The 13481-nt window shown below is 44.4% G+C and overlaps 1 protein-coding gene across 2 annotated transcripts in view; it reads right to left on the bottom strand.

Moving 5' to 3' along the window:
* The window catches only part of LOC110401750 (desumoylating isopeptidase 2-like), a 57774-nt gene extending 46337 nt beyond the window's left edge, over nt 1-11437 (bottom strand). Inside the window, exon 1 of one of the 2 annotated variants that reach the window (XM_021403175.1) lies at nt 9991-11437. In XM_021403175.1, the coding sequence (XP_021258850.1) occupies nt 9991-10029 (39 nt within the window). In that variant the 5' untranslated portion in view covers nt 10030-11437. The remainder of the gene's footprint in view (nt 1-9990) is intronic. The other variant, XM_021403176.1, reaches the window with a different exon arrangement.

Genomic DNA, 13481 nt, shown 5'->3' with positions numbered 1-13481 from the left:
TTTCTTTCTGCTGTTTCCGACATTCATCACGCAAATCCAGAGCTAGAAGAAGATGACAAATATAGGGCAAGTATAAGGTCATCTACTCCAAGTAGTCTCAACAAGAGTAAGACACAGATAGGCCAAGAACAAATATCTAGAAACACTCAAATTTTCCTGTGTCACGCACCTAGGGAAAGCTAACCTATAGAAAAGGCCACCTATAACTCACCATTGGGGTCCTCATGCACTCTAACCCCTGGGGCAGTGATCAGTACCTAGGAAGCTTTTCTTACATCAACATCCAGTGTAAATCACTAGTGGAAGATATTGAAGAGTTCCCTGATGATTTAAGTGAGCCTACAGGTGAAACATAGTAACAAATCCAGGGCTGAAGTTTAAGCAAAGCACATTACCAACAGAGTTTTCATGGTGCCTCCATCTCCTACAGATGTGAACCCCTCAGTATCCACATGGCAGCTGACCTATGTGTTGACTCACACCATGAAGGCACTTATTAAACAGGCTGAAACGCTTTTAGCATTTCCAGCATCTGGCAATTCCTTATCTAAATAAGCATCCCTGCCTATCAGAAATCAATTGTAGACAACAGTATTTCTCCTTCCTTTATCATTGCTTTTCCATACACCTTAATATTCAATGCTGAAAAACTGATTTACCAATTAAGACAGATTTTCCACTCTTAGGACGTAGCCTCATATTTTGCCCTGAGAAATCTCACTGATATTAGGTAAAGCTCTGAAGTAACGGGATGTTCTCACTCCTCTAGACCTTTCACACTAAAGAACATCCAGTGTTTACCCAGAACAACATCAAATTCCCTCCCCCTATCCCACCAAAGAATTTGAGTCAGCTTGTGAAAGGCAGTCAACAGACTTGTGAATTTTGCTTCTCTTAGTTCCCAGCAGAAATATAGATCTAACATACTGATTGGTTTCTGCCTCCCCTCCCTAGCTTCAGCTACATCTTGGCATAACAACAGGAACAAGAGAGACCAAAAGAAAGAATCAAATAAGCACAACCAAAGTCAATAAAGTGGCTTGGGGTCTTAGGACACCCATTTAAATTCAGTCCATCTCACTAATGCACAAGTATATATCAAGCTGCCCACCACCACCCTTAGAAACAGATCCAACAGCTGTTCCAACTTAGTGGCTCTGTTTCTGTCACTGGTGCTCAGCTCTTTGCAGCAGAAGCCCCCACTGCATGTATAATTGATCCCCAGGGGCTGTCTCAACAGGAAGCTAGATGGCCAGCTGAGCCCTGGCACCAGAGTGGCTCAAACCTATAAACCATAGAAGAAGCACAAGAGGCAGAAGGGTCTGCTTTGCTACAGACAGAGCAGGTCTTCTTGGTTAAGAGTGACAGCCTCCAGTACTGTCAACCCATCAACTTTTAATGATACTAAGATTTATTTAAAAATAAAAAAAAATATCTGAGGGACATTAATAACCTTGACAGCATAATGAGCCAGAGGCTAAACCTTGCTGCCAGAAGTGTTGTGTTCTAACAGGAGCCTGCCTTGATGTTTGGGGAAACCACAAAAAGCACCAGAGAAAATTCACCAGTCATTAGCTTTCACACAGTTTCACAAAAGCAAGTAATCATTTCTCTCAGAGTTACTCAGAACCATGCTCAGAGACAGGTTAGCAGGTTGTGGCTTTGTCCATAGATGAGATTAAAGGACAAATTGCAGCAGCAACAAAAGTTTTTTTGTGTCTCCAAGTTAGATCTGACCTTACACCTGAAATCCTGCCCATAAGCAAGCCAAATCCTGCCTCTTCAGGAACTGAAATGACTTTAGAGATACTAAGTCAGATTGGTACCTGCAGGAACTGCCTTAAGAGCACTGTCACGGGAGCCAGCCTAACAAGAAGACCTGTAAGGCTTTGCTCCAGAAGAACAACTCATCCATTTTTCATATTATGTTAGCTTTTCCTAAGCTCTCCTTTCTCATCGAGGTTTCTTATATTTGCCGATGCTGAAGTAAAGGAGAGCATGCTGTGCAGCAGTTTTCCCTAGTGCACATAGGACTAAGAGAAGTGAGAATTCTCACATTATCCTTGTTGAATCAATTCAAGTCAGTTCATGGAGCAATAGGTTCAGTGAACTGCTGATGGGGTGAATGCTGTAGCTGGAGATAGCAACACTCCATGTACAATAGAAAGATACAGTTAGGAGACTAAGCTCATAAAACATCTCATGCAAAACTAAGTAGTCAGCTTAAGGACTTCAGTGCTGGAGAAACTCAGCAATAACATGGACAGGTAGCCAGCCTGTCACCCTGACAACATCAAAACAGGCTGTTCCCTAATTGATAGCATCTTCAGGCTGTTGCTAAGACAACAGAACCCCATTTCTTATGCATAAATGGGCACACTTCATCACTGGACTTATTAACCCAGGCCATGCCACTTACTCTGCAGCTTCTTACTTGCTTTAGATCAGATGTCGCGTTCTGAGTCCTTCTTCTTGAACTACTGAACTCAGCTGCAGATCAATGTATTAGCTGCTTCATCTTTTCATCCGCCAATTAACTTCCTCTCTCCAAAGATGCAAGAGAAAAGGGACGCCTAATTCCATGTCATCATTTTTCTCACATGCTTGAGTCAGGCACTGAGTACATCAGTGATCTGCACTACTGAACTGCCTTCCTTCTCCCTCTTCTCCCATACTCAGGCAGAGCAAAGCAGAAATCCCACTCCGTGCCTGGCCTCCCTGCGGTCAGCCTGTCATCACTCTAATTGAATTGATGCAGTCTGGGAGAAAAGCAGAAACAAAGCCTAGTTTTCCCCCACCTGCACATGCTGCCAGGCTGCTCAGCTAGAGCTGTGTCTTATTTGAAGATTTGAATATACTGCTGGCAGATTTGCCATAACAGCTGATTTATACACTTTTAAAGCCAGAGGCACTTGCACCAGGAGTGCTGCATCCAAGAGAAGTGAAGGAGTCTCTCATACCTTGGGCTAAGGATTCTGCTGACATCCAATCAGAGCAGCTTTCTCTACTACCTGCCTTCCCTCACTCACAGTATTGGTCTATCCATTCTCTGGTTTCTAACCAAGAGTTTTCCCAGAGATTTTACTGGGCCCATAACAACAAGTATCTTAGTATGATTATTGCCATTACAGATTTTGCAGGGATAATTTTACCTGACTTGCTGTGAATCCAAGACCTATTATGCAGAACAAGCACAGTTTATCAGTCTAAACCCAGTCCCATGAAGAAGCTAGCACGGAAGGCCAACGAAAGCCCCAGGAAGGAAAGGAAAACAAGCATCTGAGATCCACCTGGTCCTCCCCACCCACTGCTGCTTATGACTAGTGCCAAGTTCAATTACTTGCAGAAACAGAAACAGTTCAGCACTTATGTAGGGCATATTACAGCACTGTGGGGAAACCTACTACTAGACACCAGGCAACTGTTATCTCACCATTCTGTCTTGTTACACAGTATGCAGCATGTGACATGGTTTGAAGACAGAAGATGAAGGTTCTGTACAACTGGAGTCAGCAATAAAGTAAAATCCCAAGACCATAACGTTTCCTTTGTCATTCAGCAATCTAAAGGTTTACCTTTAAACTTACTCCATAAGAAGCCTGTGAAGCCAGAGCTCATTCGTGGAAGAGGGAATTCTTATGAGCGTTAGAGTGGGCACAGAATAAATAAGGATATCGTACCCCTACCAAGCTTTTCCAAGAATATGGCAAACTTCAGTGAACAATGTGTTTCTGAGAATGGAAGTGATTCAGATTTGGCAAACAGTTTTAGCCAGAGATGACTGGCAAACATTTTCTAAAAGAGTCAAAACATTTCACTTAGTGTGTTTTAGGAAGTGGTGTTTTTGTTTCAGAACAACTTTTTTTTAAAAAAATATATTAGGAGTTGCCAGAATTTAATTAAAATCTCCCAAAGGCAATATTTAGCATTCTGTTCTCTGTTTGATAAATTAATTGTTAGGCCAACCTATGAAAGAGGAAAGAGACAGAAGAGATCCCACTGACTCTCTATCACTTCATCTTTCAAGAGTGCAAGTTGCTGTGTTAACTTAGAGCGTCTCTTTAGCTCATCACACTGGAAACGCTACAGCTATCAATCTATTTGATGAAAATATCCCTTTTCTTTCTATTTGTTTCCTTAGAAATAGTCAGGGGATGCTGTATTTCTCTACACATAGCTGCTCACAAACAACTAGTGAGTAGTGCAAGAAGCAGGACCACCAACTACAATAGGATTTCTCTCCCTTCTGACTAAGTGAGCTGAAAGCATCCAAGACCTCTACTCACAGTAATCACAAACATGTTGACATTTATCTGAGGAACTAGACTTACTCTTTCCTCCAAACAGAGATAATAAAACATTCTGTGATTTAGTCAGTGCTTAAAAGATTCTCACCAGAGAATGAAGTGTTCTGCTTGCAATCATGCTGCTGCTTCTAAAATAGATCCAAGGACTCCTTATGTACTGAAGCTAGAAATACAAGGAACCTCTAATTCCTTTCATCCCAAAGCACATAATTGTAGCGGCCAGAGTCTCACACACTTGCACAGAAAACCAAAAAGCAATGCTAGGATGGCAAGATTGTGGTGGTTTTTAATCATATACACAGGTTACTACCTCCAAATCAGATGCAAGCAATTTATGTTAAAGCAAAATGCTTTTCAGCTGAAAAGAACAAGCAGCAAAGGAGCTCCCATCTTTTGTTCTCTCATACTGTTCTGTATGAGAGAAATTAGCTTAAAGCACTAAAGCATTCTGCATTTGTACAGTGGCCGTACAGACCCTCTAGCTTTGTGCCTTTCCTCACAGATCACTGGCCTGTCCTCTCTTTTCAGAGCACATAAATTATACAAAATCCAACTCTCACGCTATCTCTGTCTGCTGTAGAACAACACCATACGCAGGCTTCCCCACCACAAGCTGCTTGTCTGAGAATCCTCCCTACCTCCCTCCTAGAACTGAGAAGAGAGCCAGACTGCTTCATACACCTTCCCCTTCCTGGTACAACATCATCCTGCCAAGCCTTGCTCCCTATGCAAGCATTTATAAAGTCAGAAAGAAGCAATCTCTTCAAAGCTTTCCTCCCCACCTGAGGCACTCACAGGCTGCGATCAGCTTCTGCTAGGAGTCCAGAAGCTGACTAGCTATACAGAGCATAGTCCATGCTCCCTGGTGGTAGAGCTAAAACTATTTCACTTCTCCCAGGGAGTACGATAGACTATTGCAACCTACTCAGCCCTGATGAAATGCTGCAGTCACTAACAGAGAAAGGACAATCCAGGTCAGCCCTCACCTTCCACCCACATCATTCTCTTTGCAGCGAGGGCACCCACTTGCAAAGCCTCTGCCCTGCCACACACACACATACACACACCCTGGCAATAGGACAGAGGGTACAAAAAGCACAGGCTAGGACTTGTACACAACTGTGCTGTTACCACCTAGCACCACAGCTTGTTCACCGGAGGTATTTGTAGAGAGTGAGGGAGCTACTTTGCCACCCCCACAGTGTTTCCTCGGCCCTCACACTGCAGGTAGGATCTCAGCCCATCTGGCTGATACTAAGAGCCCACACTGTGGTCACAGTGAAATGAAAGTAATTTTCCCCTGGTCAAGGAGGATTCCTTGACTTCAGCAAGGCTTTTGACACTGTCTCCCATAACATCCTCATAGATAAACTTAGGAAGTGTGGAACAAATGAGAGGACAGTGAGGTGGACTCAGAACTGGCTGACTGGCAGAGCTCAGAGGGTTGTGATCAGCAACCAGACTAGTTGGAGGCCTGCAGCTAGCAGTGTTCCCAAAGGGGCAGTGTTCCCAAGAGGGTAGTACTGGCTTCAGTCTTGTTTAACATCTTCAGCAGTGATCTGGATGAAGGGATAGACTGCACTCACAGCAAGTTTGCTACAAAGCTGGGAGGAGTGGCAAACGCACCAGACAGGCTGGAGAGTTGAGTAGAGGGGAACCCTATGAGGTTCAAAAAGGGCAAGTCCTGCACCTGGGAAGGAATAGCCACAGCTATCAGTACAAGTTAGGGGCTGACCTGCTGGAAAGGATCTCTGCAGACCTAGGTGTCCTAGTGGACAACAGGTTGACCATGAGCTAAAAGTGTGCACTCTTGGCCAAGAAGGCCATTGGTATACTGAGGCCTTTCTGTCAGGGCTACTTAGTTGATCCATTTAGTGGTGCGATGGAGAAATCAAAGTGACAACACTGTCACCCATTAATCAGTGAAGTAAAAGAGACCCCATTTAGCAATCTGCAGGGCCACCCTTTGCTAACAGCCATCAGCCCTTCAGATAGAAGATGTTATATAGGATACAAAGAACTGGAAGACGTTGGGAAGGCCATTATAAATAAGTACATTTTTGGCTACCTCTCTATAGTTAGAAGTCACAGGAGGAAATCTCAGAACTACTGTGCCTACTGTGACCTGAATGTTATTTGCCTGAGAATGATAAGCAGTGTCAGTGGGATAAAGGTGGGACAAGGAAGAGAAAAAGACTCATCCTTCTCATCCAAACAGATGCTACATCAACACTGCCCACTGACTAGGGCTCTCATTCTTCTCTGCAGCACAGCTCAGGGTCTCATTTTCACCAGCATAAAGCGTAAGCAAAAATACCAGCAGATTAAAGTGAAAGCTTTGTGTGTCATCCACCAGTTGCAAAGACAGTTGAAATTCAGGACAACTATACCTGCAGTAAGAGGGACAGCAATGATATAAATATATTTTCTTCAAATCTGGTAGCATGAATGTGCTGTGCAATAAGCTGAAAACATCATGAGAGCCTCCAGCTTGAATCTCCGTCAAATGGACTATTTTTAGTTGAATGTGTTTAGCTAGTTTGCTAAAGATTTAAACCCAGGCAATATCTGCAGTCACTCTTGTGTCTGATTTAAAGAAGTGACATTTATTAATGTTACAATTACTTACTCAACTATTCCAAAGTAAGACAGAAAAAAACAAAGCAATAAGGAAACAGGATGAGATTCTTGTTGAAGAAAATCAGTCCTGTGATCCAAGTAAGATGATCCACAATAAATAGCTTACTAAGGGGAGCTGGAGGGAAGGGAGCTGCAAGTTATGAAGGGGAAATTGATTTATCCTTCCAAAAGTAAAGTGATAACTGACTGATCAGAGCAAACTCTGTCATAGATCTGCAGACCCAGTTATTACCAGCAAGTCTCCAAACAGCTGTTGACTTAAGATAAGTCCATGCAAGAGATGGATTCAAACTGAGAAAGAGATCTACTCACGATCAAACCCCTGATCTGTGTTGTTATTCTGCGTTCCCACTTATGTTTAAATTAGACTTCAGTATCCTGCATACTCTTTAAAATACTCTTGCTAAGTTCTCCCTTCCTCTCTTTTTGGAAGTGTGTACAGGTGTGTAGAAGTTCTTTTGCAACAAGTAAACAAGATATAATCATCCTGCATGCTGGGGGATTAAGAAATTGCATTTGGTACAGATATTCTGAACACTTGGAATGCCCAGTGATTTTTGCTCCGTTCTTTGATGCTTAAGAAAATAAGTCTAATAAATAGGTTTACCTGCTTCAGTAATTTGTGCAAAGTACCTCATTAAGTACAAGCTTTTTTTTTTCTCTCTCTTTCAAGTTTAGTACTATCCAATGGGTAAAAGGATAAATGGCTATAATCTTTGAATACATGAGACTACACAGAGTGGGTATTTCATAGCTGCACAAAGCCCATAATTGAACTTCTACCCTAAGGGTAAGCTTTCCTGCAGTGTAAGTGCTTCCAGATGCCATACAGGGGTCACGATGCTTGTCAGGAAAGCAGAGCTTTACATCCAGTTAATTGTTATCCCCAGCTGTCTTTTTTTCTTCAAGACTAGTTTTCCAACAGCTATTCAAACAAATGTGCTCATTTCCCAGTTCCCCCGCAATTCCCCACCACAATGTAACAAAGTGCAGATTTTGCATGGCTACATTCCAAACTCCATGGTGTTAAAATCATAGCAGCAATGGAAAAGCATGTAGCCTCAATAATCATAATGCAGGATTTGAATTGAAGGTGACTCAGTGGTAGTCAAACAGATGCTATATGAAAATAGAATGGTTCCCATGTACAGAGCATTAATTTGTGCTTAACCCATGGAGTTAATACTGACACATTAGAGTTTTTGTGGCTTGCTAGGAAGCAAAAGTCAGTCTGAATTAAACTGATGACCTCAATTCAGTTCACTGTGTCCAGGTTTCCATCTCAGAACACAGTGACCATAAATAGCAAGTTCCTTCTCCCCAGCTTCCTATGGGCTTCATCTTTACTGTCAATGACATAAAAAAAAAAACAACCGCAAAGACCAAGTTTGTCCAGTATTCAGATTTTTTCACCTCAGTAGCAAAATATTCACTGATTCGGACTGCTCAATAGTTGCTGAGAAAGTTTAGACCACAGCCTGCAGCAGAACAAAGTGAAAAAATGCAAGGAAGATAGCGCATACAACAAAAGGGCAACACAACCCCTTTACCTTCTTCAAATTATTAGCTAGGAACTCTTTGACATTTGCAATATCAGCCTCCGATTACCAAGAACTTGCCACCAGATGCTTGGGTTACCAGCCCTTGCTTGAAGAACAGCTTGGGAAAGTTCACAGTTCAAGCTGCTAAGCATCTGACAATTAAACACTCTTAAGGAAAGAATTCACACCAACTAGCTCGATTTTGCCTATAGTAGAGCTCTGGAAGAGGCAGCTTCAAGCTATTCTGGTTCTGCTTTTCAAACGTCTTTCAGTACAGACACAGTCCTATCTGAATAGTCCTCACCACTCCCTCCTTCCACGAGGAAATAAACCAGCTTTTCCAGCCAACAAAAGATCACTTAATAAGAAGTCTGGCGTTTACCAGAGCCTACTCTTCGCTCTTTGGTGGCTATTCTCTGGATTTTCCCAACAGGGAAACCCACACTACTCTGCAGGCTTCCGGTTGAAAGTTGTTATCACTTGATGACAAAAAGCAAATGTATGCAATAATGTTAAAGGAGCTAGATGTATGGAGCTCAGTCAGCATGTGGGCTTCATAAAGTTAGACTTTCCCCTGTAAAGGTCACTAAATTTTTTGAAAGATTTGAAAGTATTTATTTATTTATTAATCTTCAGCTCGTTAACAAATGTAGGAGAGGAAGTAAGTCACCATCAAAATGTTCCTCATCTGAACATGCTTCTCCTAAGCCTGTGCTGAGCCAGAGAGCAAAACAGGTTGAGCCAAGCCATCTTCTCTTTAGGTCTTCGTGCCAACGATAGGATTCGGATCTTCTGACTTTTTAGCACAGATAGTTTCCAATTACAATCCCCTATGCAAGCAGAGAGCAAGGGAATCAACTTGCTACACTATGAACTTCCAAAAAACATTTCCAATCAGCATGTCCCTGTGCTCCTCCCCACGCTGAAACTTCACTAGTTCTGCCTCTTTTTTATTTCTTCTGTTGCAATTAACCTTCGGAGACAAAGATTAACTATGATCTCATCCATGAGGGATTGATCCAGATTATTATTAGCCTGGAAACAGCATCCTTAATACAATTCTACAGATGTTTCTCATCCCTGGATGATATCCTGACCCTCTTCCCACAGCCTGGCAGTACTTGATCTCTCAAAATTAAATGACAGTTGGCTGCCGCAAAGAGAGAGAGGTGATCGCATCTCCTTCCTTAATTGGGACACTGGAAATTAAAAAGTCCTCCCCTCACCCACTGCTGCTCCTGAAAAATTCTGCAGAAAATCCAGCATGGTACTACCTGTAGTCTGGCACAATATGCTAAACATTTCAAAGAAAAATGCCATGGTCAGCATCATCTCTGACAGCCAGAACATGACATGCCTAGATGAAGAGATTGCTGGAGGAGGGTGAATATCATCCTCTCTGAGGAACTGTGCTTGACTCCTCTTCGTACAATGCCTTCCTCCAAGCATAAGCTCCCAGCCAGCCCCACTGCTCCCCATAATCAAAACTGTTTCATACTCACCATATCATACACATTCAGAATCACCGGTTCATTGGCCATTGTTGATTGCCGTGGAGGCTGGATTTAAACCTTTCAATCCCTGCCAGATGTGTGTTGCTGCCCCCAGGGTATCCTTTTACCCTGAGACAGACAGAAGGAAATGCCTCATCCTACAGCTTCCAAAGGAAGGAGAATGAAGGGAGGAGAAATGCTCACGGCCAGGAGGTGTGGGGTAAAGTTGGCTGGAGGGAGTTAGGAAGGTTTGGGATTGTTTTGCTGGTTGTATAGGGTTTCTTTTATCCTTCCGCAGCGTGACAGATCCCAGATTTCTTTCTAACTCAGTAGCACACCTTGGAGTCTGTAGATTCTTGCACCACTGTAGCCAAGCACCATTCAGGCTTGTAAATCCCGATCTACAGAAGACAGACTCCGAGCCCAGAGAAAAAAGAGAGAAGCCTTCTTCTACCGCGGTGGGTAGCAGTGAGACTGGGGGGGTCGTCTCTCGGCGTCCTCGGCAGAGCAGTGCGCTGCTACACGCAGCACGGGGCTGCAGAACGCAATAAACAACGGCTCCGAGGCGCGGAGTCGGGCGCACTAGTCCACTGGGAGCTGTCCGTCGTGCCGGGGCTCGGCCCTCCGGGAGCTGTCCGCGGTGCTGGAGCTCGATCCGCGCTCAGGCGCTCCGGAGAGGGCTCTCCGCCCCTGGCAGGACACGGCGAAGCGACTGTGCCACAGGGGCTCCAGCTCGGGGCTCGGCGGTGGGACGAAGAAGAGGAAGGGGCTGGCTGCCCCCGGGGCGGAGTGGGGATGGTGTAGCCGCCATCCTGCCCACAGCCGGGCGGGCAGACCTGGAGTCGGCGCCGAAGTTAGCAGGCAGCTCTCTGAGGGAGGTAGCGAGGGATCGGTGGCGCCAGAGGGAGAAGGATGCCGAGCGGGCGATGCTTCCAGGCACGGTGCGGGTCCGGGCACTTCCCAGTGCTCTGCTGTCCGCCAGGGCGAGTCCTTATTTCGGGATCAGCTCGTCCCGGGCCGGGCAGCCCCTGCTGACTGACAGCCGGGGAGACCTACCCCTTCCTCTGCCGGCTGGATGCATCTCTGCACGGCGCACGGTGGGAGGGCGGGGAAGGGATGAAGCGACTGGGCACGGCGAGTAGTTTCACTTCTGTTAGTGGCAAGGTCTGGAGTTTCTTCTGTCCTGGAGCTACTTTACACTCGTGTTAGACCCGGGCAGCTCTGCAACATCTTGCCAGCAAATGCTTCCCTCTGACCAGGATGCAAGAGTCAATTATAAAATCCACTGCGGTAATTTCATCTTCCCTTTGCTCCTCCTCTCCCTTTAAAGGGAGGGAAAGGTCTGTGATGGTGCTGGGAAGGGGTGTAGTAGGGGGAGAAAAGGGCTCCCGCATGCAGAGATATGAGGTGGTGTGCAAATTGGCATGATGACCTTAAATGTTCAGAGACCGCAGACTTTCTGGAGCAGCCCAAAAAAAGAAAAAAAAAAAAAAAAAGCAGGGATGACCTCATCTGCGTTGGAGGCGTATCTGAGGCTTTCTGCCAGCTCTCAGCCAACCAGATCTGAATGAAAATTGCAGGGAGCCTGTTACATCAGCAAAGCCCAGCATGCCCCAGCCCGTCCCGATACTGTCTTGAGTCACACAGGAACCATCCCGTCTGTGAGAAGGGCTCACCTCTCTTTGTCAGGAGCAGAAAGAAAAGACCACAGAGCTGCAGCCTTGTAAACGACTTGTTACGCAGTCTGCAGGAGGATTTGTGCTGGAGGCAGGCAAGCCTGGAAGGAGAGTGCATTCATGTCCTGTATAGCTAACTGCCAGCTCCAGAGAGTCAGCCATGAAAATTATCCCCCAGCTGGTGCCAAAGGAGACCTAGAACTACTTTGCCCTAACCGTACGCATTTGCATTTTGAAAGGGGAAAACCACAGCTCGGTCTTGAGCGTGCAGCATGGCAGGGACTCCAGCACAGCAATTTCATTCAGGCTAGTTATTCCATGGGGGGTTAAGCAATTCCAGGCACGCGATACTGGGGCTGGGGCCAGCACCCCAGCCCTCCAATCCACCACCCCCGGTTACCCTGTTAGGCGCCTTTAACCATCTGGTTGCAGCAGTCTGAAGCTTGCAGGAACAGTTTGTGCAGGTGGGAGAGGGTGCCTCCTCCTCCCTTCCACCTCAGTGTCCAGATATTGCTTAGAGGACAGATTGAACCCCCAGCATCATTCTAAAGACAGTGAAGCAATGAAAGGCTCCCACTGAAAGGAGCTAAGCTCCATCATTTGTGCCCTCACTTGTAAAGCAAACCTCCTACTGAATCCCACAGGGCTCCTGCTAAACTGTCAAAGACATCGTGAGATTGTTACTTTTGGGTATCTCTGCTGTTCTGGCAATGATGTTTCAAAAATACAAGAAAGGGAAAGGAAAGGGAATAGCTGATATAAGATCAGCTGATGTAATTGGAAAAGATGAGCAGCACACAATCTCTTCCCATATTTTTCCACTTGCTTACTTGCTAAATTAACTCTAGTGTCTGCAGTACCCAAAGTTCACTAAAATAAATGAAGAGACTTAACCAGGCCCACATTCCAGTGACAGACAGCTATAAATATTTAGTAGTTTGGAAGGGTGACAGGTAGTCACAAGCTTACATGTTTTGTCCTAAAAACATTTCTAAAATAATCACCTATGGAAAGAAAATAAATAAGACCAGAAACCCACTTTTAGTTTTAGAGACAGAAGAAGGAAAAAAAGTTAAATCTAAAAGCTTGTCTTTAAATTTAGGAGATCAAAGCCAGTCTAAATGTGCATTTGTTATTTAAAGGATTTTTGCTGTAGGAGAGACAGTAAATGTCACTTGCACATGAAGATCGAGATTCACTCCACCTAACTTGAAACATAACTGCAAGAGCAATATCATGAATGTACCTGCTCTAGGCTCTCTAATGTTCATGGAAAGAAGCTATTCCACATAGTGACATAGCCTCACTAGTGTTTGAGGGATCCTTTGAAAATTCCTTTCTCTACTTCATTCTACTGTAGGAGACTTACTATAACTCATGATAGAAGGGATCCGCCTGAATACAAATGTCCTGACATTAATATAAGCTATTCAGCAGTCACATAAATTGTTTACAAGGCTTGGTTTGCTTTGGGCTGTGTTAAAATGTTCCACCAAAAGCTCACGCTGATACCACTCATGAAACCAAACTATTCTGTTTCAGAGACGTGAGTACAATGCTGCTGATAGCCGCATTGCTAACAGGCATCGTAGTCTAAGCATTAAAAAGCATTCAAATGAATTGCAAATACAAAGGGAAAGAGAGATTCTTCTTACTTGGGATCTGGTTTGATCCAAAACCTGTGTGTTTCTTCTGTGTCCTAAAAGTAGCAGATCCTCAAAGCAGATCCCAAAGCTACTTTTAGGACACTGCAGAAAAAAAAAATTCCCAGATATATGTCTAAAGCTCACATATAAACAGCCTCTTGGAAGGTCTAGTTTTCTG

This window comes from Numida meleagris, chromosome 6, assembly GCF_002078875.1.
Source record: "Numida meleagris isolate 19003 breed g44 Domestic line chromosome 6, NumMel1.0, whole genome shotgun sequence".
In the NCBI taxonomy this organism is placed as follows: Eukaryota; Metazoa; Chordata; class Aves; order Galliformes; family Numididae; genus Numida; species Numida meleagris.
Note: the sequence above shows the minus strand (reverse complement) of the source record. Positions and strands in the feature narration are given on the sequence as shown.